The sequence below is a fragment of the Trichechus manatus genome, unplaced genomic scaffold (assembly GCF_000243295.1).
Source record: "Trichechus manatus latirostris isolate Lorelei unplaced genomic scaffold, TriManLat1.0 scaffold00007, whole genome shotgun sequence".
NCBI lineage: Eukaryota > Metazoa > Chordata > Mammalia > Sirenia > Trichechidae > Trichechus > Trichechus manatus.
Window position 1 is genome coordinate 14,236,039 of NW_004443943.1, and position 27,705 is coordinate 14,263,743.

A 27,705-nucleotide genomic window follows, 5' to 3' on the forward strand; every position below is an offset into this window, starting at 1 on the left:
GATGAGCAGGTCTGGTTACAAAAGCCCTCCTCAGCCTGGTGTGGTTCTGAGAAGAGAGACTGTGGATCTACACAAAGAATCAGACATTTAGGAAGCAATCTGTTTCTATGCAGCAGAGAAGCTGAGAGTTTGGTTTAGAAGCCTGAAATGTTAACCTGGACCCTTCCCCCACTTCACACCACAGAACCCTGCAAACAGTTGGTCCATAAAAACCTCATTCAATGTTGTTGTTGTTGAGGGACTTCCAGCAACACGGCACTCTAAGCAATGTTGTTGTTGTTGTTAGGTGCCGTCTCTCGATTCTGACTCATAGCAACCCTATGCGCAACAGAACGAAACACTGCCTGGTCCTGCACCATCCTCACAATCATTGCTCTGTTTGAGTCCATTGTTGCAGCCACTGTGTCAATCCATCTTGTTGAGGGTCTTTCTTTTTTCCACTCACCTTCTACTTTACCAAACATGATGTCCTTCTCCAGGACCTGGTCCCTCCTGATAACGTGCCCAGAGTGCGTGAGACGAAGTCTCGCTGTCCTCGCTTCTAAGGAGCATTCTGGTTGTACTTATTATTTATTATGTATTTATTATTCAATGATGAGTAATAAAAAAGAACTGGCAGTGTTCTCATCATAATTACACAAGGGAAAGAAACTAAAAGGTTAAAAATTAGAAAGGAGGAGGTAAAATTATCATTATTTGTGGGTGACATGGTTGTATATATGAAAAGATCAAAAGAAGAAACTAGAAAATAACACAATAATAAAAGAACCTAGTAAGATAGTGGAGTAAAAATGAATATATAGAAAATAAATAACTTTCATGTCTGTAAACAACACATTAGAACTAACACCATTCAATATGGTAGCCACATGTGGTATATGGCTACTCTAAAATGAGATGTGCCGTAACTATAAAACGCAGACTGGATTTTGAAGACTTAATATGGAAAAAGAATGTAAAATAGATCATTCATAATTTTTATATTGCTTACATTCTGATATGATAATATTTTGATATACTGGATTAAGTAAAATATATTATTAAAACTATTTTTACCTGTTCTTTACTTTTTTTAAATATGGCTGCTAGAAAATTTAAAATTACATATTTGACTTGCATTGTATTTTTATTTGACAGCACTAGATTAGAAGATATAATAGAAGGAAATACCTGATTTCAAATACCACTCAAATATATGTATGTGTGTGTGTATGCTAAAATACTAAGGAATAAATTTAATAGGACATGTGCAAATGGGTGTTTTGGGGTCAGTAGTCTCAACATCATAAAGATGTTAATTCTTCCTCAGATAATTCACAAATACAAAAAATGCTAATGTTATTTTTGGATCTAGACAAGCTAATTCCAAAGTTTATATGAAAAATAAATAAGTATAGACTTGAAAATGTAAAAGAGTGATGAGAGTGGGGGTCCAGTCCTACCAGATATTAATATATATTATAAAACCACAATGATTAATGTGGTGTTGTGAATTAGTTAATATGGTCCTTCTAGCCTTAGTCTTTGTCACTCCCACACAATGATTGGGCCTGACTATACAAATAAGGTGCTTATGGCCCACCAAGGGAATTGGACAGCTTACTGCTAATACAGATAAGGTGCATGGAACCCCTGTGGGGGTAGGACCATGCAAATAAGGTGTTTGGAACCCTAATGAGGGGGTTGGTCAGTTTTGCCATCCTTCTAGACTTAAAAGAAGGCCAATCCCAGAGCAGAAGGGGGACCTCACTTAAGAAAGAAGAGCTGGGAATGGTGCACATCCTTTGGACCTGGGCCCCTGTGCTGAGAACTGTTTAGACTTAGGAGACAGCTGTAACACTGGAAAGTGCACAAGACGGAAAGAAGCAATGGCAGAGAAACAGTGGCAGCAGAACCAGGAGACTAGCATGAGATGGTGCAGTGGGCTTCCTGGCCCATGGAGCAAGGTGGCTACAGTGGGTGTGCCAACCCATGGGGCAAGAGAGCTGAATGCCTTCAGGTAGGAGGCTTCCTGGTGGAGTAGGGTGCCTCTGGACACTTACCAGCAGAGCTAAAGAGCTTTTTTATCACTTGCCCAAAAAGGGCAGAGGCCAGGCCCAAGCAGGGCCAAGGACCGAGGGCCAAGGAAGCCTGTCCTGAGGGGACCAAGAGGAACTTGTCCTCAGGGGGCAAGAGGAGCCTGTCCTCTTGGGGCCAAGAGGACCCCTGCACAGCCAAGAGGAGCTGAGAAAGCTGTCCTGCACTGAAGAAGGGAGACTTTGCCTCAGGGCTTCAAACTAGTTCTTCCCTGTTCAATCATGGCTAAGGAAGTGACGCTGGAACAGACACAAGTTTTTAAAATTTGGGTGAACAAGAACCATAACCAGAATGGGAAAAATTATGGGTCGAAGCCCTGCTAGAAACTTAATCTCTCTCTTAGAAAACAAGGGCAGCGTACGCATTGCATAGCAACCAAATCTCTTGCCTGATGAATTTTGTGCAGAGTTGGAAACAGCATTGCCCTGCTCAAGAAGGGCAGCTGACCAAACTGCTTTGAATGTGTGTCGCTCTTCTCAGTCCTGGCAATAATCCAATCTCATGCATCAGGCTCCTGAAAGGGCTCACTACACCTCTTCCAAGTCTCCCATTCCGAGGCTTCGACCCATAATTTTTCCTGTTCTGATTATGGTTCCAGATCACCCAAATTTTAAAAATTCAAGTCTGTTCTGGTTTCACTTTGTCAGCAGTAACTGAACTGGTTCAAACTGGTTCAAAGCCCTGCTTTGCCTACAGTCTTCCTGATTCTGATCTGGAGTTGTAGCCTGTTGATCCTGATCCTGAGTTGTAACCTGTTACTTCCCTAATAAACCCCATAATTTTGACTATGGTCTATGAGTTCTGTGTGAACACTGCAATGAATTATTAAACCTAGCAGAGAAGTAAAGAGTGCCATGGGAGGGATGGCTGGTGTCATAATTTGTAAAAAGGTTGGAGGGCAGAGGTATGTTTGACCTCTACCTCATAGGAATCCGCCTTGGGCTGATGTTGATGGTGATTCTTCTTTATTTGGTATAAACTCTTGCGTGTATGAACTGGAATCCTAATAGCAATACTTTTTGACTTACCCTCATATATATATATGACTTTAGCTTTAGGATATGATAAAGGAGTCATCTTAAATCACTGAGGAAAAGATGAATTATTCGTTACATGATGTCGCAGTAATTGATTAGTAGTGGGACCCATAACTTACTTACCTTGCCAAGACAGACTCCAAACAGATCAAGGATTTAAATGTTAATTAAATAATACTAGAGAAAACATAGAATGGCTTAATCATTGTACCACCAGGACTCCTTATTTGTTTGAGTACCAGTTTTCAATTCTTTTGGGTATATACCTAGGAGTGGAATTACCGGAAAATATGATAATTAAACAGTTTGAGGAACTACCAAACTGTTTATCAAAGCATTAAAACCATTTTACATTCCCACCAGCAATGTACAAGGGTTCCAGTTTCTCCACATCCTCGCCAACACTTGTTCTTTTCTGTTTTTCTGATTATAGCCATTTTAGTGGGTGGTAAAAATGGTTAATGTGCTAGGCTGCTAACCAAAATGTTGGTGGTTCCAGTCCACCTTTGAAAGAAAGGCCTGGTGATCTACTTCAGAAAAATCAGCCACTGAAAACCCTTTGGAGCACAGTTCTACTCTAACACACATGGGGTCACCATGAGTTGGAATCAACTCCACAACAGCTACTTTTAGTGGATGTGAAGTGGTATCTCATTGTGATTAGATTGCTTTCTGTGCTACATGTTTCATGGCAGGGGAAGACTGAGCAGAGGGAAGCACTAGGGCTGTCTTAATAATTTTAACAATTATTAACTTAATTGTTTTTATAATTAATTAATTATTAATAACCACTTTAATTATAATTAACAATAACTATTTTTCTTATTCTAGCTAACATTTATCAAGGGCTTGACTGTTGGCAGACCCTGTGCTGTTTTATGTGTATTTTCTCACTTAATCCTCATAACAGTCCAGTAAGACAGGGGCTGTTATTAAAACCATTTTACAAATAAATGAACTGAGAGATTAAGTAATACGCTCAAGGGCATGCAACGGTCAGCTGGTGGAACCAGGATACACAATCAGTCATTCTGACTCTGGTGCACACGCTCTTAACTTTCATTACCATTCAGCTTCTTGAAGACAGCATACATATATCCAATTGGGGGAGGTGGGAGCCGGGACCGGATTGTCTGTCTTTCTGTATGGTGATTTTTATTAATATTGTTGAATTCATCTAATAGTACTAACAAGTATGGCTGCCCTTAAATCTGTAACTCAGCCAAGATTTTGAAAAAAATCCTGCCATTCTTGTTACCCAATCCTACTACCTTGGCACCCATGTTCTTTCAAGACTATCATTTCTCAGCACCTGGCCCTCTACCTTTGTCCATAATAGACACTTGAATAATTAACCAAATTTTACAAACTATCATGGACATGACAGATTATTTTGAGTGAAGATACTTAACATCTATTCAATAAATTGTGAACCCTTGCAATGTTCCAGACACTGGGGATTCAGAGACAACTGTGAGTAGTAGAGCAGCCTCTACAGAGCCCCCTCCAACCCGGAGAGGGAGGCTGCCACATCAGCAAATAACCACAATCCACATAAATTCTCTAATATCAGTTGTCATTGTTGTTAGGTGCAGTCGAGTCAGTTCCGACTCACAGCAACCCTATGTACAACAGAACAAAACATTGCCCGTTCCTGCACCATCCTCACAATCCTTGCTAAGCTTGAGCTGCTGTGTCAATCCATCTGTGTCAGTCCAACTCATTGAAGGTCTCCCTCTTTTTCATTGACGCTCTGTTTTACCAAACAGTCCTTCTGCAGAGACTGGTTCCTCCTGATAACTTGTCCAAAGTACGTGAGACGTAGTTTTGCCATCCTCACTTCTAAGGAGTGTTCTGGCAGTACTTCTTCCAAGACATATTTGCTTGTTCTTCTGGCAGTCCATGGTATATTCAATATTCTTTGCCAACACCATAATTCAAAGGTGTCAGTTTTTCTCTGGTCTTCCATATTCATTGTCCAGCTTTCGTGTGCATATGAGGCAATTGAAAATACCATAGCTTGGGTCAGGTGCACCTTAGTCTTCAAAATGACATCTTTGCCTTTTAATGTATTAAAGAGGTCTTTTGTTAACTGCTGACCAATGCAATACATCATTTGATTTCTTGACTAAATTTGCCTAATCATTAAAATCACCTGAGGCATTTATTAGACAAAAAACAAACTACAGTTTCCTGGGCTCTATCCTAGACCAACTGAATCAGAATTTCTTGGGCAAGATCCTGGGAATCTATTTTTAACAAGTGCCCCAGTAGATTCTTTAGATTAGGTAAATTTGGGAGACCAGATATTAGTAGAAACAGGATACTGTGGGTTAGAGGAGGAAGCAGTTAAGTCTGTGTGTGGGTGGGAAAATTAGCCACAGGCACAGAGTAAGTAATGTTTAAGCCACACCTTAATGATGAATAAGCAGAAAAGTGAGAGAAAGGACATTCCAAGCATGTAAGTGAAGGCTTAGAAGCATGGAAAGAGAATGGTTTGTTCTAGAATGATTTGTACATAGCATTTGTGTGGTTCATGGAGTTTTAAATCCAACAAGGGCAGCTGAGAAAAGGAGATGGTGACTCCAACATAAGGTCCCTGGGTGATACAAACAGTTTGTGCTGGACTACTAACCCACCCAGTGGCACCACAAAAGAAAGACCTGTTGATCTACTTCCGTAAAGATTTCAGCCAAGAAAACCCTATGAAGCAGGTATATTCTGTAACACATGGGGTTGCCATGAGTCAGAATTGACTCAATGGCAACAGGTTTGGTTTTGGTTTTTGGCCCCAACATGAAGTCTGTGGGCACACATTAAATTCCTTTTTTTTTTTTTTTAAGGGTCTTTATTTATTTATTTATTATTGTGCTTTAAGTGAAAGTTTACAATTCAAGTTAGTCTCTCATACAAAAATCTATACACACATTGTTATGTGACCTCAGTTGCTCTCCCTATACTGTGACAGCACACTCCTCCTTTCCACCCCGGATTTCAACCAGCTCCTAACCCTCTCCACCTTCTCTTCTCACCTCTGGACAGGAGCTGCCCATTTAGTCTCATGTATCTACTTGAGCTAAGAAGCACACTCTTTACAAGTATCATTTTATGTCCCATAGTCCAGTCTAATCTTTGTCTGAAGAGTTGGCCTCGGGAATGGTTTCAGCTCTAGACTAACAGAGAGTCCAGGGGCCATGTCTTCCATCTCAGTCAAACCACTAAGTCTGATCTTTTTACTAGAATTTGAGTTCTGCACCCCTCTTTTCTCCTCCTCCGTCAGGGACTCTCTGTTGTGTTCCCTGTCAAGGCGGTCATTGGTGGTAGCCGAGCACTATCTAGTTCTTCTGGTCTCAAGCTGATGAAGTCTCTGGTGTATGTGGCCCCTTCTATCTCTTGGGCTAATACTTTTCTTGTGTCTTTGGTGTTCTTCATTCTCCTTTGCTCCAGGTGGGTTGGGACCAACTGATGCATCTTAGATGGCCGCTTGCTAGCTCTTAAGACCCCAGACACCACTCACCAAAGTGGGATGCAGAACATTCTCTTAATAAACTTTGTTATGCCAATTGACTTAGACGTCCCCTGAAGGTGTAGTCCCAGACTCCCGCTCCCACTGCAGGGTTTTAAGTAGGACAGTGTCATGCTGGCAGCAAAGAGGAGCATGGCCTGGAGGGGAGACAGGGAACCCAGTTTGAAGCCTGTTAGGGAGGTTCCCATGAGCAGTTACCTATCCAAGCATAGTGGGATGGTTTGAGAGGCACTTCTTAACTTAAATAGACAGGACTTGGTAATAGATTATTATTATTATTTTTTTTTTTAATGAGGGTAAGGGGCTGTAGAGTAACTCCTGGCTTAGATAATGGAGAGAATTGTGAGTTGTTGCAAGTGGTGAAGACTATAGGAAGACAGCAAGGACAAGAAGATGAATTCCACTTTGATCATGTTGAGTTTGAGTAGCTGTGGCAGACCATACAATTAGGCATTTGGATATCCGAAGACAGAGATTTGGGAGTTCACCGCTTATCGATGGTAGACAGAGTCTCAAGAACAGGAGAGAGTCACAAAGGGGTGTACAGAGGAAGAGCAGAAGGGTGCCAGTGGAAGAACTATGAGAACCTTGACATCTAAAGGGAAGTGGAGGAAGAGGTATGTGTGAAGGAGCCTATGGAGGAGAGGCCAAGAAGGCAGAAAGAGCACTGGGAGAGAATGATATCCTGGAAGCTAAGGAAAGAGAGAGCTTTCCAGAAAAGAGTGGTCAATGGGGTCAAATGGAAGAGAGACATTGTTTTAGGGATTATTTGGCTGCTCATAGTTTCTGCCCCCAGTGCCTTGGTTTGCCAACCCCAGTCCAGATTCGACACGAATTTCTAGTTAAAGGGTCAACCATATAACTGACTGGGTGTCTATTTTACACACATTAAATTCCTAGGAACAGCTAGTAAGAAGATCAATAGAGGACCAGAATGACACTATAAACCAACTAGACGTATATAGAACCTCCACCCAACAACAGCGCAATATACATTCTTCTCCAGTGCAATATGGATCACTTTCCAGGATAAACCATATGTTAAGTCACAAAGCAAGTCTCAATAAATGTTAAAAGATTGAAAGTATACAAAGTACATACTCTGACCACAATAGAGTGGAACTGGAAATTAATAACATTAAATTCCAAAGAGAGACTCTAATAGACCGCACCTATGCATTGGTTCTGCTTGGGTCAACTCAGTGCAAGAAGTCCTGACTGGGGAGGGTAGCTGGTGAGGTGAAGCTGGAGATGTGGCTGTGCAGATTCACTAAATAGAGAGAGGAGAGGGTCAAGTAAGATAAACACTCACTTTCTTGCCACTTATCATAATAGTGAATATTGATTAGATTCTGTTTTAAGCACTTTATATGTAGTAATTCATTTAATCAGTTTCAATGTAATGAAACTGAAGTCATATTTTGAGTCCCTTGCTCTTAATAATAATGACAATGAGTTTCTTAGAAGGTACTAATCTGGCTCTTTCACAAATGCTGTTTGCTTTGCTCTTCCTTAAAGAAGCAAGAGCCTTCCCTGCGCCCACACTTAATGATTGGAGTCAAGAGACTGTGTCTTCTGATCTCATTTCCTTTTTCTGAGTTCTCTTAGGTGAATCATCAAAATATTATATGTCAAACAAGGGCTTTGAACTGGGCAGGAATGGCCAGACTAAAGTTATATGACTGTTTACCCCAGAGCATGATGAGTTTAGTGAACTTTCTTATCCTTAGGAATCCACCTCACTAGGCAGTTTAGCAGATGAAGTTTTAGTTTAATTGTGCCTGAGCAGAAAATGAGCAACATTTGCGTGTGGCAGTTTTTTTAATGGAAACTTTCCAGAATGGTGATTTCAGATCATTTCAAGCTGAAGGACTCTTTGAGATCACAATAAAATGTATTTTAGTTGGCTTTCTTTGTATTGTTTATGCCTATGTTATATTTCTGTGAAAGAGCTGAATAGAAGATTTCAAAAAGTGGCTCAAGAAGACAAAGTATTATAATGAAATGTGCAAACATCTGGAATTAGAAAACCAAAAGGGAAGAACACGCTTGGCATTTCTCAAGCTGAAAGAACTGAAGAAAAAATTCAAGCCTCGAGTTGCAGTATTGAAGGATTCTACGGGGAAAATAATGAATGCTGCAGGAAGCATCAAAGGAAAATGAAAGTGATCCACAGAGTCAGTGTACCAAAAAGAATTGGTCAATGTTCAACCATTTCAAGAGGCAGCATATGATCAGGAACCGATGGTACTGAAGGAAGAAGTCTAAGCTGTACTGAAGGCGTTGGAGAAAAACTAAGTTCCAGGAATTGACGGAATACCAATTGAGATGTTTCAACAAACAGATGCAGCACTGGAGGTGTTCAGATGTCTATGCCAAGAAATTTGGAAGACAGCTACCTGGCCAATCAACTGGAAGAGATCCATATTTGTGCCCATTCCAAAGAAACGTGATCCAGCAGAATGCAGAAATTATTGAACAATATCATTAATATCACACACAAGTAAAATTTTGCTGAAGATCATTCAAAAATGGTTGCAGCAGTACATCGACAGGGAACTGCCAGAAATTCAAGCCGCATTCAAAAGAGAATGTGGAACGAGGGATATCATTGCTGATGTCAGATGGCTCTTGGCTGAAAGCAGAGAATGCCAGAAAGATGTTTGCCTGTGTTTTATTGACTATGCAAAGGCATTCTACTGTGTGGATCATGACAAATTATGGATAACATTGCAAAGAATGGGAATTCCAGAACACTTAATTGTGCTCATGAGGAACCTGTACATAGACCAAGTGTGCATCAGGGTTGTATCCTTTCACCATACTTATTCAATCTGTATACTGAGAAAATAATCCCAGAAGCTGGACTATATAAAGAAGAACTCAGCATCAGGATTGGAGGAAGACTCATTAACAACCTGCAATACATAGATGACACAACCTTGCAGAAAGTGAAGAGGACTTGAAGCATTTACTAGTGAAGATCAAAGACTACAGCCTTCAGTATGGATTACACCTTAACATAAAGAAAACAAAAATCCTCAAAGCTGAACCAATAAGCAACATCATGATAAATGGAGAAAATATTGACGTTGTTAAGGATTTCATTTTACTTGGATCCACAATGAATGCCCATGGAAGCAGCAGTCAAGAAATTAAATGATGTATTGCGTTGGGCAAATCTTCTGCAAAAGACCTCTTTAAAGTGTTAAAAAGCAAAGATGTCACTTTGAGGACTAAGGTATGCCTGACCCAAGCCATGGTATTCAATTGCCTCATATGCGTGCAAAAGCTGGGCAATGAATAAGGAAGGCTGAAGAAGAATTGATGTCTTTGCATTGTGGTGTTGTCGAAGAATATTGAATATGCTATGGACTGCTAGAAGAACAAATAAATCTGTCTTGGAAGAAGTACAGTCAGAATGCTTCTTAGAAGCAAGGATGGCAAGGCTTTGTCTCACATACTTTGGACATGTTATCAGGAGGGACCAGTCCCTGGAGAAGGGCATCGTGGTTAGTAAAGTAGATGGTCAGGGAAAAAGAGAAAGACCCTTGAGGAGATGTATTGACCCAGTGGCTGCAACAATGGGCTCAAGCATAACACCGATTTTGCGGATGGCGCAGTACCGGGCAGTGTTTCGGTTCCGTTGTACATAGGGTCACTATGAGTCGGAGCCGACTCAATGACACCTAACAACAACAACATCTTTGGATTGTTTATGCCTATGTTATACTTGTGGAGAAAAAAATAGTAAAATATTCCACTTCAGGTTGTGCTGAGAGAGTGTGTATGTGGCTCATTTAATTTACTCAAGCAGTTTATTAAATACGTTTCCCATTTAATATTTTACTTGGACTTAGGTGATAACTCTTACTTAAGCACTAACTAAAATGCATTGGGTCACATAAGCTAAACTGATTCTCATAGAATATGGGGAACTCACCAGAACTATAATCACAATCATTATATATTTCCTTGATATAAAGTTCAAGTAATATTTTACAAAGGCATTTTTGAATGGGAGGTCTATTCTTTTTCATGTTTGCACTGCTTCTTTGGCTGTGTCCTGTAGTGAGGGCTATGAGAAGACTTGGTACAACAAGTCTTTTATGAAGACTTTGGCATATAACATAATCGCATTTTGGAACATGTCATATTATTGAGTACTGATACAAAAGCATGTGTGCTGGTGAGGACCAGAGTTTGCTTAAGGATATCCTCATCAATCAACCAACAGTATTTATTAAACTTCTATTAATCATTCAACAAATATTAGCTGACAACATAATAAAGCCCAAATATTCCACATCCGCTAACTCTTTTTAAACCTTGTCAGCATTAGCAAGAATTATAATCCTACCATTATGTAAGACTGAGGTTATGCTTAATTTGTTCAAGATTCTAATGGAACCAGAATTTCAATTTACTTTAAATTGTCCAACCTCAAAATCTATACTGTTTCCTTTATACTTTACTGCTACTAGCTGGGTCCTGTCAGGAAATCAAAGCTGTATAAGTTTTGATCTCCACCATGTAGGGTTGACAAAAAACAAAAACAAAAACCAAACCTGTTGCCATCGAGTTGATTCCGACTCATAGCGATGCTCTAGGACAGAGTAGAACTGCCCCATAGGGGCAGACTGCTACATCTTTCTCCCACAGAGTGGCTGGTGGGTTGGAACTGCTGACCTTTCAGTTTAGCAGCCGAGCGTTTAATCACTCTGCCACCAGGGCTCTTGTAAGGTTGACACTGAAGCCTAAAACATGGGACTCTTTTGTGGTAAACACCCTGGTTAAGTCCACAGCTCTAATGGGAGAGGAATCAAGGAAGGAAGGCTATATAAACCTTGGGGTTTGTGCAGGCCTGAAGAACAGGTAATATGTGGATAGATCCAGGGCATGAAGGAGATAGGTCCAAGGCAAAGACTCTTCCAAGGCGAGAAGAGCAGAAAGAGCAAACTGAATTCCAGAAACCATGAGTAGACCTGTTGCCTGGAACAGAAGTTCTACAACCGAGAGGAATATAGTTAGAAAGGAGCCAGCTAGTGGAGGGCCTTAATTTCCAAGCTAAGAAATTAGGGCTTTATCCTGTGGATAATAGGAAGCCAGCGAAGGTTTTTAATATAATAGTAACATGATTTAAGGGTGTTTTGGAAAAATTAATATGATTATCAATTGAAGGAGGAAGTGATAGAGTTGGGGACCAGTAAAGGGGTTCTTGTCCAAGGGGCAAATAACATGTGATGGGTCCTGACAACCTTGAGGAGACCCAGAAGGAGCAGAGTTCATGGGGAACTGTGACCAGGAATAAGGTCCAAAGGACCAGGCCAGACCAAGGGGGATGTTTATTCACAGCAGCTGAGGGCACTGTAGCAAGAAGGAAACTCCAAGTCATGGTCAAGAAGGCAAGCAAAGGTCAGAGCTGAAGAAGTAGCTCATAACATCAGGTAGCGAGTCAAATGTGGCTATAAATGGAAAACAAGCTATAGAAATTAGAAGGCAGGAGGACCTGCAACAAGTTCTGATGCAGAGCATGATACAGATGGATGCAACTGGTTCAGAACCAAGACTGAAAACCATTTTGGAGGCCTGCTCACCACACAATGTGGAGATAGGCTGAATACTAAAGTAGAAGTCATAGGAACCAGGACAGTAAGAGTTTAAGGCTGTTGACAGTGGAAACTAGAAAGAAAAAAAAAAAAACAAAACTCATATGAGAGATATTGTGCGAAAAAAACTGGGCAGGATTTATAGATCGATGATCTCTAATTAGAGAGGAGGGAGAGAACTATGTCCTATAAGCCCTTTTAGTCATTTTAAGAACAAGTCATGTTCCAAAGTTTAATTTGGTAATGATTTTTTTGGAGGGGTCCTGGAAAATTTTCATCATCTAGAACTCTTTTCCATAAGGAAACGTTTTGAACATCTCAGTCTACCATATCAGGAAAACTGCTACCCCCAGTATAACCATGGAATGTACACGTCCTCCTTCCCCACTATCTTTCCATCTGCTTATCAGTGTGGCTTACAGATCCAGGTGTGAAGAAGATTTATGAACATCTGTCGGTACGTATGTAAACCCTTCTCCTGAAGATTCCAAGGAGTAGTAACTCCACACACACGTACACCCCTAACTTCCACCCACGTAATTCTCCATTGTGGATCCACTCCAGGATAGGATGCAATTTCAGTTTTATTTAATCCAAAAATATTTACATTTTTACCCTGCAATAAAACTCTATCTAATAGCTTCTCTTTCAATTTCTTGTTTCTGAAGCAAAAACAGAACAAATAACCTTTTTGAAGTTTCACACTGCCTCCCCCCCCCCCCCCCGCGCGCAAAGAGTTTCAGATCTTCTTTTGTCCGTCTTTTCTTTTTATTTACTCAGAATCCAGTACAGGAAGTTAAAGGCTACATATGTCGTAATAGGAGGTGTGGGGACATAGAGAGGGCTAAAAGAGGATTAATCCTGTCTCCGTTTTGGACGGACACACAGGGACTCAAAAGAGGGCACTGCTGGGTCTCCTGCACTTCCTCTGCCTCTCTCCAGGGCCAAACTCAAACCGTAAGCTTATTTATAGTATTTTAAAATGTTATCTATAAACAATGTGGCTATGTCCACACTTGTTATCTGTATACTCACTTGTTATCAATGTCTTGCCCATTTATCCACTTTACCCCATGCTGTGCTTATGAGAGGATTTCTCAAGTAACTCCAAGTAATTTTAATTCCTTGAAGTAGAAGTAAAATAAGAGTCAGCTATTTTAAGAAATATGACCAAGAATAATAAAGAATCAGCAATGCAGAAGCCTGAGTGATCATGAAATGCTTGGTAAAATCATAGACTTTATTTTTTTAATTATTTAGATTTACAAAAAAATTTAGAAGATGGTAGAATTCTCATACACCCCACAGCCAGTTCCCCCTATTACGTTACATTAGTATAATTACTGAGCCGATCTGGACACATCATCATCAGCTAAAGTCCATATTTTCTCCAGATTTCTTTAGTTTTTCCCTAATGTCCCTTTTCTGTTTCAGAATCCCACCCAAGATACCACATTATGTTTAGTTGTCGTGTTTCCTCTTGGCAGTGGCAGCTTATAACTTTCTTCGTTTTTTATGATCTTGACAGTTTTGAGGAGTACTGGTCAGGCGTTTTGTAGAATGCCCCTCTAGTGGACTTTGTCTGATGTGTTTCTCATGGTTAGTTTGGGGTAGAATGCACTTTTGTTATGTCAGAAGTGAAGACGAGTTGCTGAGGACCGCCTGAGCCGCGAGTCCCAGCAACTGTCCCTGCGTGATGCTGGCTTCGCTCTGCCCGGGGGCGGCGACGGGGCGGCGCTTCCACCTCGGCGCTTGGGCTTGCTCAATCCTGTGTGACATCGTGGTCGCCTGCCACCCGCGCCACCTCCTGAGTCCCCAGACGCAGACCCAGCACCAGAGGGCGCCAAGGCGCGGAGGCACGCCTGTGCATCGGGAGCGAGCAGGGGCGGCGTGGGTCGCGGTGCGTCCAATGGATTGTACCAGCTGGAGTCTAGAGCCAGAGGACGAGCCTGGTGGCACAGTAAGCGAGTTAACCAACAGGCTAGAATCAAAGGGAAATTAGGCAAATTTGTGGGCGTGTGAACAGAACCAAGACCGAAAGCACTGAACATAGATGATCGTGGTCTTACAGTGACTGAAGTATTAAAAGATTGGGAAGATTCTGTGAGTCTGGGAAGGAAGGGAGAATGGTTTAAAGAAGATGCAGGCAAAGTTCTCCAGCGCCATAAACCTGTTCTTGTAGAGTATCTGGAAAAATCAAAGTCGTTTCCGCAACCAATGAAAGCTCCAGGGCCTCTTCCTTTCCATATAGTAAGCCGCCTTGTTTGTAACTGCTACTCAGATTTCTGGATTGCCATCTAGTGTAAGGTAAGGAGAATCCAGGGGACCTCTAACTCCATATAACAATCGTTTGAGGAGAGAGGCTTCTTTATTTTCCTTGACAGGCTTGCAACTGAGGCTTGCAAACTGAGTCTGCCATGCAGGCTTTTCAACAATTCTCATGTTTTTCAGATGCTTTGGAAAAAAAAAAAAATTAATGGTGTAAAGTATTTTAATAAGCAAAGCCATGTGGAATTTATTTAAATGTCTTAACTGTTCACTTCCCTTGTTTTTGTTGTCATTTTTTCACAACATTCAAATTCTTGTCCGTTTGACATCTGTTTATTTCAAGTGGTAGCTTCTAAAAGTTAGATCAACACAGTTATGGGTATATTTTCCACTTAAATTGTCTCATTCACAGCATTAACCTATTCAACAAATCCTTCTGTGATAGAAATTGGTGAAAATAATAGTTTTTGGCCTTAAAGGAATTTTACATCCATCCTAAAACTTGTTTCATAGGATCACAATTTTAATTTGTAAATTCCAGATTTGGGCCCTTTCTGTGTTGTCCAAATAACTGTTTTGAAAGTTGTTTAATTTGGTCCTTTCAGGAATTTGTGAACTCATTTGTCTGAATTTTCACAACTGGTATTTTGTCACTGGCTCCTAGTGTACTTATTTCACCTCTAAGACAAGAGTAGTTTAACACAAAGTATAGCTGTAGAGTTGGTGAATGTTAAGGAGGTATTGTTAGCATAAAGGTCCCTGGGTAGTGCAAACGGTTGGTTTGTGTGGGACTACTAACCCAAAGGTTGGCTGTTCAAATCCATCTAGCATCACCTTGAAAGAAAGGCCTGGCGATTTACTTCCATAAAGACTACAGCCAAGAAAATCCCACGAAGTTTAGTTTTAATCTGTAACACATGGGGTTGCCATGAGTTGGACGTGACCCAATAGCAATGGGTTTGGTTTTTTTGGTTTATTGTTAGCATGATGAGAAGTAAATGTATGTTACGAAAACTATATTCATGGAATTTGATTTAGTATGCTCAGTTTCCAACTCATTTTATCTATAATCTCTCTTTATGCAGAATAATTTAGAACCATATTTCCCTCAATGTAAACTACATTTTAGAATGTATTATCAGCTTTTGAATTTACTAACACCTCTTCAGCTAGATTTCCATGTCTACCAATAACCATAGGATTGGAGTCCAACCCCATCAGTGGTGATGGCATCACAGTTGAGTAAAATGGCTTTCTTGCTGTTCAGCTGTTACAGACTTATATTGTTAGGACATCTTAAAATGTCTCAACTTTTATAGGTTGTCAATAGATGCTACTTCTCACATAACAACTTTTGGGGCACTGAAATGCACCCAGAACTATCAATTATTTTTCCTTATACTTTTCTTTATACTTGCTTGAATTCAAGAATCCCGTCTAAAATACATAGGTACCTTTTCTGAAACTCCTTCACTTGCCTCAACCAAGTCAGAAATGAGGTAGGAGGGAAAACCTTTGAATAAGATGTGGGTAAGGGAGAGTGAAAGATCATTCTCTATGTAGACTTGAGCATTTTGTATATATTGTCACCAGTAAATCATAGGAAGTAGAAAATATAGTTAAAACATGTTGTTCTACAAATTGTTAACTTTTTAAAACTATAAAAATTGAGCGCTGTTACACTTAAGGAAAATGGGTACCACTGTTTTGAAAGTTTGTGCCATAAATGCAGCTGAACGAAATGTAAATTTTAGTTTACAAATTAATGCTGTCAAAGGAATGAGTAAAGTAGAAAATAACTTTTAGTCAAAGACAACATTTCTAAATTATATAGCATGATCGACTATGGTCATCTAGAATTTCTCTAGTTTTCATGTACAGAAGGTTATGTATTCTGGATGTTTGCTTTTTAAAAAGCAAACACTCTAAATGCCACAACTTAACGTTTTCTGTCAATCTCTAATGGACTAAGATTTTTCTTAATAATCTATTTTTTTAAATTTTATTTTGTTGTTATTGTTGAGAATACACCCAGCAAAACATACACCAATTCAACCATTTCTACATGTACAATTTAGTGACACTGATTACATTCTTCAAGTTGTGCAACCATTCTCACCCTCATTTTCTGAGTTGTTCCTCCCCCATTAACATAAACTCATTGCCCCCTAAGGTTCCTGTCTAATCCTTAAATTGCTGTTTTCAATTTGCTCCCATATAGATAGTTCTTAAAAGAGCATAATGCTCAAGGCAGACAGACGTTTTTTTTTACTAGTTAAGCTAAGCTATTGTTTGGTTTTAAGAAGACTTTAGGGGATATTTTTGGTTTAACTTTTAAAGATTATCTCAGGGCAATAGTTTCAGGGGTTGTCTTAGTTATTTAGTGCTGCTATAACAGAAATACCACAAGTGGATAGCTTTAACAAAGAGAAATTTATTTCTTCACAGTAAAGTAGGCTAAAAGCCAAATTCAGGTTGTCAGCTCCACCGGAAGGCTTTCTCTCTCTGTCGGCCTTCTCATCAGCGTTCCCCCGGACTAGGAGTTTCTCTGCACAGGGACCCCAGGCCCAAAGGACGTGCTCTGCTCTTGGCACTGCTTTCTTGGTAGTATGAGGTTCCCACTCTCTGCTTGCTTCCCTTTCCTTTTACCTCTTGTTAGATAAAAGGTGGCGCAGGCCACACCCCAGGGAAACTACAATGGATCAAGGATGTGACCTTAGTAAGGGTGTTACAATCCCTCCCTAATCCTCTTTAACATAAAATTACAATTACAAAATGGAGGACAACGACACAATACTGGGAATCATGGCCCAGCCAAATTGATACACACATTTTTGGGGGGACACAATTCAATCCATGATGGGGTTCATCCAGCCCCCTCAATAATCTCTTAAATTTCTTTAAAGTATATACTCACACAGCAGAGAAACTGGATTGTTCTGGAATATAAGAACGCTTCCATCTGAAATGCTGTCACAAGCACTTGGCGTTTATATTGTATATGGTATTCTTTTTTTTTTTTAATTGTACTTTAGATGAAGGTTTACAGAACAAACTAGCTTCTCGTTAAACAGTTAGTACACATTGTTTTATGACATTGGTTACCAACCCCACAACATGTCAACGCTCTCCCTTCTTGACCTTGGGTTCCCTATTACCAGTTTTCCTGTCCTCTCCTACTTTCTAGTCCTGTTGTAGGGGAAGAACATCAGAAAGTTTAGTAAAGCAAAAAGAAAGTTTTATTCAGCGTATATTCAAAGGGGCAAAAGTGGGAAAACAGACAAGCATGTTGCTAGAGCCCTGTCTGTCCAATTCCAAAGAATATTACAGAATAGGCAAGACTGGGAAAATGGATAAGCGTGCTGCCATAGCCATGTCTGCCCGAGTCCTTAAAATATCACAGAATAGGCAAGAGTGGGAAAACGGACAAGCATGCTGCCACAGCCATGTCTGCCCAGTGTCCAAAGACCATTACATAGTCATTGGTATATATTAACATTACAAATGGGCAAAACCATTGAAAGCTAGGCCTTTTCAGATTGGCTAGAAACTGTGATCCTACATTTTGAATTGTCTTTCTTAACAGTCATTGGTACAGGTTTCAGTAACGACAGTCAGGAGGGTCTTCATTGGTCCAACAAATTTCTATTCACTAAATGCTAACAGAAAAAGAGTAGAAAGTCTTTTGTGTTCTGTTTGATTGGCTTTATGTGAAAGTTTCCCTAAAAGATATTTTCCAGGAGTATCTTAGCTATTGTCTTTATACCTCAGGACCCAGTTGATGTGTCCTTGTGAGTCCTTGTGAGCCCAGCTCCAGCTGGGTCATATTCTCTATGCTCAAGGTCATGGAACAATCATTCCAAATATTATTTTCTAAATCAGTCCTTACCCCTGGGCTGGTGTGCTCATTTAGTCTCATTTTGTTTTATGGGCCTGTCTAATCTTTGGATGAAGAGTGAACCTCAGGAGTGACTTCATTACTGAGCTAAAATGGTGTCCAGGGGCCATACTCTCAGGGTTTCTCCAGTCTCTGTTAGGCCAGTAAGTCTGATCTTCTTTTGCTTTTTAATTGTACTTTAGATGAAGGTTTACAGAACAAATTGTTTCTCATTAAACAGTACACATACTGTTTTAGGACATTGGTTAACAACCTCACAACGTGTCAACGCTGTCCCTTCTCAACCTTATGTTCCTTATTACCAGTTTTCCTGTCCTCTCCTGCCTTCTAGTCCTTGTCCCCGGGCTATTGTGCCCCTTTAGTCTCGTTTTGTTTTATGGGGATGTCTAATCTTTGGCTGAACCGTGAACCTCGGGAGTGACTTCATTACTGAGCTAAAAGGGTGTTTGGGGACCATACTCTCGGGGTTTCTCCAGTCTCTGTTAGGCCAGTAAGTCTGATCTTTTTTTGTGAGTTAGAATTTTGTTCTACATTTTTTTCCAGCTCTATCCAGGACCCTCTGTTGTGATCCCTGAAGTCTGATCTTTTTTTGCGAGTTAGAATTTTGTTCTACATTTTTCTCCAGCTCTGTCTGGGACCCTCTATTGTGATCCCTGTCAGAGAAGTCAGTGGTGGCAGCCAGGCATCATCTAGCTGTACTGGACTCAGTCTGGTGGAGGCTGTGGTAGTTGTGGTCCATTAGTCCTTTGAATTAATCTTTCCCTTGTGTCTTTAGTTTTCTTCATTCTCCCTTGCTCCCAAAGGGGTGAGACCAGTAGACTATCTTAGATGGCCGCTCACAGGCTTTTATAAGACCCCAAACGCTACTCACCAAAGTAGAATATAGAACATTTTCTTTATAAACTGTGTTATGCCAATTGAGCTAGATGTTCCCTAAGACCACGGTCCCCACTGCCCTCAGCTTAGTAAATCGGTCCCTCAGGGAGTTTGGATGTGTCTATGGAGCTTCCATGACCTTGCCTTGTACAAGTTGTGCTGGCTTCCCTAGTATTGTGTACTGTCTTACCCTTCACCAAGTTACCACTTATCTATTGTCTGTTTAGTGTTTTCTATTCCCACCCCTTCCTGCCCTTATAACCCTTCACCAAGTTACTACTTATCTATTGTCTATTTAGTGTTTTTCCATTCCCACCCCTTCCCTCGAAGATTGTTTCTTTTTGTGTGTAAACCTTTTCATGAGTTTTTATAGTAGTGGTCATACAATATTTGTCCTTTTGTGATTGTGCATATGGTATTCTTATAAGTCATAGTGCACGATCTTATTCTATAAACTATTGAACTATGTATTTGACATGTAAAATATGTACAGCATTTATGTTAAAGAGAAATATTTGCACTTAGTCGCTAACTCACTCGGCTCACGATTTTCTCCAATGTTATTTAGCCAACAACTGCCTTTACGCAACCTGTAAAATCCCCAGGGAGCAAGTACATGAATATCATAAGTAAATGATTCCATGGAAAAATGCGTATTCTTATTAGCAACAAAATAAGCACAAATTAATCTAGGGGAAAAAAACAGTAAAAATTCAAACATACCAAAGTAGTTAGAGTATTTAAAAATACGTATATTGTGGCAGGCTGGTAACTTGGTTGCCTCATTCTGAAAACAGATCTTTAAATGAATCTTCAGACTGCACACTGAGGAACATGGAGATTTGGAATACTTTTAATCAGCAAGAGAGCAATGAAATCGTAGCCCAGCAGCAGTGAGGGCCAGGTTGAAACGGGATAGAGTAGAGTTGTAATTACAGGTGAAGTGGATTGGTTTGTGGGAGGCAGGAGGGTGTAGAGGGAAGTAAAAGGCACTTGCTCATTTTTTATTGAAGCCATTAGACACACCTCAAAAGATCTTTGAGCACCCGGAAACCTACAACCTGACACCAGGTTTCCAACTTCTCATTCCCATGTCCTTCCTTTCACAACACTCCTCACGGTGGCACACATTGATGCCCCACCCGTCATTCCCCCACATTGATTCTTCTAGTCATGCAGAATCAAGGCTGAGGCTCTCTGTCAGGACCTACCCTACCCTACGCCGAGTTCCATCGGCACTCCCCTTTCTGTGCCACCAGTGGGAGTGAGGAGGAGGCCCGGCAGAGAACTTTGAGACACACAGTGCAACCCTGGGCTGTGTGACAAGGCCCGACTCTAGTGAGCTCATGAAGCTGACCTTGGTGCAAAGTCCATCCCCAGTCCTGGTAACAATGGGTTCATGGCTTTGGGACAGCTAGGACTTCAGACTGGTACACTACAGGGTGGTATACTTTCTAGTTGGGCTTTGGGTCAAAAATAATAACAACCACAACAATAACAATTTTTAATACTCAATAATTCCACTTTGGGTTATACACTGTATGGTAGGCAGAATAATATACTAATAACTCTTCACCCCATACAAAATGCTGCCCTAGCCGTTGTCTGATTTGATCATGAGCCTCACCTTCCTAGACTTGCCTTAGAATGGACTCAAATCCCTAGAACACTTCTAAATCTGGGTGATTTAGACCTCAAACCACCATCATTTCTGCAGACTAGACTAAATGCCACCTGGGCCTCATCAGGAGCCTGGTGACGCACAAGTAGGTGGTGAAGCAGATTTCAAACCCAGGTTTGCTTGACTCCAGAGCCCACACTCATGTTACTCCTGTGCATGCTAGAGGGAGTTTTTCTGGGCCAGTGACCTGGAAGAAGGTAGAGAGTTTTGTAAAATGTCCCTTAGGGATCCAGAATAGAAGTATGCTACTAACTCTGTGGTTTCTGGGACACTTCCTGCTAAGTGACAGAGTAGGATGAGGTGTTGAGGATGTCCATGTGCTGTTTACACACACAGGGAGGCAGGCTTGCAGAAAGGCTGTTTAGGTTTTTTTTTGTTGTTGTTAATATGTGTTTTGTTTTCTATAAAGAGTATCCTCTTTCTGACATGCACTTTCTTTCCAAAGCTTAGAACAGCATATGTTCTTTTGAAGAGGGTAAAGGTTTCAGCAAGAAAGATTTTTGGCTGCCCTGCCTGCCCCTTTGCAGTTCAAATATCCTTCAAAACAACTGCATCTATTTTTTTTTTTTGCCTTTGCTAAAAATCAACGGTGAATTTGAGGTAAGGAGCAAAAAACAAAACAAAAAGCTCAGTACCAGGTCATCTGAAAATATTTTGTTTGCTTGTTTAAGCACTGCTGTAGTGAAAATAAATCTGTACAAATTTCCATGATTAAGATGCAGCTAATAAAGACCAAAAGTTCAGAGATTAAATATTATTATGTTAGAGGAGTTGCTTCTGGTGGATTCTGAGCTGTTTTTAAAAACCAAGAATGTATTAGGGAAGCAATTAACAATACTGGTTAACAAAGTTCCTGTAGAAGATAACCAGAGACTGGAGTTTATTATGGAACTCTGCCTGTATGGAGAAGAAATAGCCCAAAGAGAGAAGAAACCATCTCTGCAGACAAATTAAATTCTAGTGGGTGTTCATGTGCAGAGGCAGACAGCAGTACCTTAAATCTAATATCTGCTATGATGGGGATCAAAGACCTTTTCCATAAATGTAGCGATGTTGAACAATATAATTCCACCGTCTGAAATCTTATTATATATGTTCTTGTTTGGTTACTTTTTTTTTAATGACTTTTTTTGGTAGGTGATAAAATTTAAATCTGATGAAATGTTCCTCTTAAGTGTACATTGAACAAATGCAAACAACTGTCAAGACATAAAACATTGCTTTTACCGCAGAGGCAACTGCTGTTCTGACGCAGATTACTACATTAATTTTGCCTATTCTGGGACATCGTGTAAATGGGATCATACAGTATGTATTTTTTTGTGTAAGGCTTCTTTAACTCCACATAATGTTTTTCAGATTCATCCATGTTGCATGTATCGGTAGTCCATTCCTTTTTTATTGCTGAGTAGTATTCCATATGAGTATTCTATAGTTTTGTTTTGTTTTTAATCTCTTTTCCTACTGATGAACACTTAACTCTTTCCAGTTTTGGGCAGAATACAGTTAAGAATATTCTCAGGCAAATCTTTGTGCGGACACACGTTTTCATCTCTCTTGGGTAAATGCCTATGACTGGAATTGCTGGGTCAGAGGGGAGGTATAGGCTTCGTTTTATAGGGTATTGCCAGGCTTTCTTCCAGGATGGTTGTACTACTTTACACCTCCACCATCAATGGATCAGAGCACATCTTTGCTGCCTTAGTCGTTAACAATGGCAACTCGTTTGGGTTTTCATTTGCATTTCTCTGATTAAATGACATTGAACATTTCTTCATGTGCTTACTGGCTATTTTATATCTTCCTCCGTGAAATGGCTGTTCAACTCCTTTGCCCATTTTAAAAAAACTGTTTTTTTTTTTCTTATTGAGTTGTAGGTATGCTTTATCTATCTTCATGCACTGTACAGATACTAGTCCTTTGTCAGATCTGTGTATAAGACCCTCCCCTTCCTTAGGGGCGTGGGGCCCCAGATACTTGATCTTTTGGTCTGTCTCTTCCCCCTAAAATGATGCCAGGGATTCTGCTTTGTTTACAACCCAGCACCTAAGACAGCTCCTGGCATGTAGTAGGAGCTCAACAAACATTTATTGAAATAATCAATGAATGAACAGATGAACTGATTTGTGGACCAGATACAATATTCTTGAATTGAATGGCATTAATTAAGAAGTAAATAGGAAAAGAAAAACAAAGCAAATTTAAGTATTATCCTTGGACTATAAAGTACACTTGGTACAAAGAATGCAGTTTATCTTCAGGGAATTTGTTCACTCGCGGGAGACACTACCATTCTATCTCACGGACTAGCTGAACTTGTCCCCATTTATGGACTCTCTAGTGCAAGTCACCACTGCTGTCTAACCTGCCGCATTCTGAGATTGTATCCTTCCCCTTCCAAGTCTTGGGTTCTGACCAGGCTTGCTTGCTGAATGATCAGAACACCTAGTTTTGGAGCCTTGAAAACCCCATAGAGTGCAGTTCTACACAGCACACATGGGGTGGCATGAGTCAGAATCGACTCCACGGCAACCAACAACAACAAAGGTAACTTAACCCAGCTGATCCGACTGTACCCTCAACCACCTCCCTCCTGTCCCCCTCCCGCACTGATGATGCCTGGTCCCCCGACTGGCCCCTTTGCTGGGCTCTGCCGGACGCTATCTGTGCCTCACTAGCAGGCCCCCTCTGCTGATGTGCACTGCCTTTCTGAGCTTCCAAGGTTGGCCCAAGGCTTCTTCTTCCTTGTTCCTGAAACCATTTACCTGCTACTGATCTGGCTGGTTCCAGCCTCTCCCGTTGGATTTACAGGGAATAATTGTCATCAAGAGCCCTGGTGGCACAGGGGTTAAGAGTTTGGCTACTAACTGAAAGGTCTGCAGTTCGAATCCACCAGCCGCTCCTTGGAAACCCTATGGGGCAGTTCTGCTCTGTCCTACAGGGTTGCTATGAGTTGGAATGGACTTGATGACACCGGTTTTGGTTTAATAGTCGTCAGCATCCACATTTGTAGCGAACTTTGCCATTTACAAAGTCAGAATTGACTCCACGGCAACAGGATTTTTTTTTTGTTTGCATAGCCATTATCTCATTTGAGCCCCCAGACAGCTCTAGTTGTACCCTCCATCTGGTTTTTTTTTTTCCCCCAAACCAAAAAGAAAAAAAGCCAAACCCTTTACTGTCAAGTCTATTCCAACTCATAGCAATCCTATAGGACAGTGTAGAACTGCCCCATAGAGTTTCATGGAGCAGCTAGTGGCTTTGAACTGCCGACCTTTTGGTTAGCTGCCAAGGTCTTAACCACTTGATTTGCTCCAAAATAAATGTTGCCCACATAAGGCCCAGAGTTTTCCAAGACTCTCTGGGTCTTGTTCTGCCAATATCGGTGCTTTCTTAGTGCCTTTTCTCCCAAGAGGCTCTGTAGATTTTTCCAGTTCAGAAACCTGGATTACAGCTGTCATTAGGAATTCAATTTCCATACCCAAGGCATGTGTGGGTAATGCCTAACTTTTTAATTTAGCCACCATTATGGGGTTTTTTTCCCGCTCTTGGATCACATTATATATATATACAAATATATGTGTGTGTGTATATAAAGGTCCACCAAACCTGTACTTATTGACTCACTTTCTCATCTTTATGCATCATATATGTACCTTCCAGCCAGAGTTTTGGATCAGGATCAGATAATCTGCGTGACCTCACTAGGTTGATTTTACTAATGCCAAAATAAAGGCATGTGATGTTTGAGTTAGCCTCCAAGCCAATAACTGGTACATTTTCATTTCTACTGGGCTTTTTGAAAGATTGAATGTTCACACACTGACCCTTGGGAGAGTGGGGCAGAGTTCAGTTCTTGTGAAGAAGTAGCCCCATACCTCCACTTAGGAACTAGGCTTTCTGCACCACTGATGTCTGAGTGGGAGGGAAAGAGATGTTACTGACTTTAACCCTCTACCACTGTGACCTGGGCCTCCCCATCTCTATGGAGAATGTGGCTGAACTAGCCCTACCCTAGTATTTCCTGTAAGACCTTGGGGCAGAACATGCATTTCTAGGAACAAAGACATTCCCCACACCATCGGGGGATTACCCAAAGGTAGACATTTTAAAATGTCACGGAGCCAGAACTATTACAGAGTATCAAAAAATTATCTAACTTGAATTACGCTTTCAGAGGATCATGGTTGCTATTCTAAAGACAATGTCTGCTTCTAAATTAGTACAATTAATAAATGTTACTCTGCATGCCAGTTATAGAAAAGGAGTTACATTTAGGGAAGGCTGTTAGTGTAATTTGTTATTAAATTATAATTGTATAGGTTATTTATAAATTGTGCTATATGGACAAATGGAATATTATGTAATACTTTAAAATTAATTACTATGTAAAAACAAAAATTCTTATGAGTAACATCAAGTGAAAGAAGCAGAATGCATAGAGTTGGGCTGTATACTCACGACTATGAAAAATATATACATGTGGATAACATGCTTAGGGTAGTCTGCAGAAATGGAAAATAAATGTATTAGGAAGAGCAAAGGTGAGTCTTCCATTTTCAAAATGTCTTCCATGTAAGTGGTCACATATTATCAGCTTTGCAATATAAAAGGCTAAAATGGATTTATATTGTTCCAGTGAAGAATACGTATTTTATTAATCAAGTATTGTGCTTTGTCTTGTCGTGTTCTGTAGGAGAGCCAGAAGAAATCCACTAATGTAGTCTATCAGGCCCACCACGTGAGCAGGAATAAGAGAGGGCAGGTGGTTGGAAAAAGGGGCGGATTCCGAGGATGTACTGTATGGCTAACAGGTATGCCATGTTTTTTATATGCATATATCTTTTTTTTTTTTTTAATGGAAAGTTAATATGTAAAGTAGGTCACACAATTCTAAGGAAAGTACGTGTTTATTTTTACATTAGAATGAGGCTGGGAGCTGTAGTAGAAAGCCTGGGTTTTAGACCTAACTCTACCACCAGTGAGAATTAAGACTGATCAAGCCACAGAATGTCTAGTCCTCAGTTTTCTCTCTTTGGCATGAGAGGATGGGACAAGCTGATTGTGACATTCCTTTTCAGGTCTAAGGAGTTCCATAATTCTCATGTTCCTGCCTAAACACATTTATTGGCAGTTATAAATGGGGCTTTCCTAATTTGACATTGAGCATTTGGCTGTCCATAGGGTTTTGGATGTTTAGAGATATTCTTTATAGTGTTCTGATATTTTAACATTCCAGGGGACTATTTCACTTAGTGTAAAAAACATAAGAATCTGTGCAAGAAGGAAAATTAATGATTTCCATTTGGCTGATGATTGCCGCTTGTATATAGAAATAGCTTGTTCCCACTGAGGTGACCAAATGAATCTCCATTTTGTTGTGTTCTTATAGCCACAGAATGTCAAAGCTAAGGGTTAGTGACAGAACTGGAGTTAGAACCTAAGACTTTCTTGAATTCTGAGTACAATGTGGAGGGATTTCCCTGGGAACATGAGTCTGACATAGCCTTGACTCAAAAGGGAAAACCAAGTTCATTTCACAGACATGACATTTCAAGTGGAAATGAGCCTAGATGCAAATAGATGTTTATCTGCTTATGCAATCTGCTCACAAATGCTGATTTGAAGATAAATTAGATATCTTCTAACTTGAAGATAATTCTAAACAATGTGGCAGGCAGGGACCTGCCCTGCATCTTTCCTTGCTATTCTGAGTCTTTCCCTTTCCTACCCAAATCAGCCTCATTCCTTTTATCTTTCTCATGGTTCTGGAGGCTATAAGTCCAAATCCTTCCTTTTGGTAGCCCTGGGCAGTCCTTGGTTCCTTGGCTTGTAGATGGTCCTCACATGGTATCTTGTCACCCCAGCTTGTGCCTGCCTCTGGGTCTGATCTGCTCTTTTATAACTCAGAAGGGATTAGGTATAGGACACATCCTATACTGATAATGGCCTCATTAACATAACAAAGAAAACCCTTTTTCCAAACAAGATTACATCCAAAGCTATAAGGGTTAGGATTCTAACACATATTTTAGGAGGACACAATTCATAACACCTTCGTTAGATTTAGTATCTGTGGTACTTGCCTTTGGATTCCTGGTTTCATTCATCCCTGGGACTTTGCATCAAACCAATATTCTCCAGCCAGAAAGAGGACAGAGAGGGGTCAAGGGACCCATGACCTTCAAAGAGGCAGTGTTTACTAGTCATTGTTCCTGAAATGTTTACCCCAGCTCACTCTGAGAGACATGATTTGTACCAGTAGATAAAACACAGCTGTATTCAAGAAGCTTCCCTCTTGGTATGTGTTTGCCTTCATGAGGTGTTTACTGGTGAAAACAACTTTTGTACTGAGACATACACACGGACGCCATTTTCTCTAATGTGGAACACCCTTGAAAAGAAAAAGAGAACTTAGAGAAGGGAAAATAATCGCCTGTTTTTTCTTACTCTTAAAAAAAAAAAATCAAAAGAGAATCTTTTCTTCTTTTCTTTTTTTAAATTCTTAAGTTACAGAGGTAGGATATTAACCAGGCAGACCAGAAGAAATTGAATACTACCAATCCAGAGACTTGGATTTGAGTCCCAGCTCCACCTACATTAACCGTGTGACTTTGGGCAAGCCAATATACCTCTATAAGCCTCAGTTTCTTTATTTGTAAAATGAGAATAAAGAGAGTACCTGCCTTATAGGATTGTAGGTAGGACTAAATGAAATAAAGCATAAATGCACT

At 40.4% G+C, this 27,705-nt stretch overlaps 1 protein-coding gene and 1 long non-coding RNA gene across 3 annotated transcripts in view; both read left to right on the forward strand.

The window, feature by feature from the left end:
- The window catches only part of PAPSS2 (3'-phosphoadenosine 5'-phosphosulfate synthase 2), a 95,735-nt gene that overhangs the window by 42,260 nt on the left and 25,770 nt on the right, over positions 1-27,705 (forward strand). For both annotated transcript variants that reach the window (XM_023739702.1, XM_023739706.1), the window contains exon 2: positions 25,668-25,785. In XM_023739702.1, coding sequence (XP_023595470.1) covers positions 25,668-25,785 — 118 coding nt within the window. The remainder of the gene's footprint in view (positions 1-25,667; positions 25,786-27,705) is intronic.
- Positions 13,150-22,274, forward strand: LOC111822196 (uncharacterized). The gene is made up of 3 exons (XR_002825466.1): positions 13,150-13,205; positions 21,417-21,571; positions 22,109-22,274. It is a non-coding gene; the product is annotated as an uncharacterized LOC111822196 (long non-coding RNA).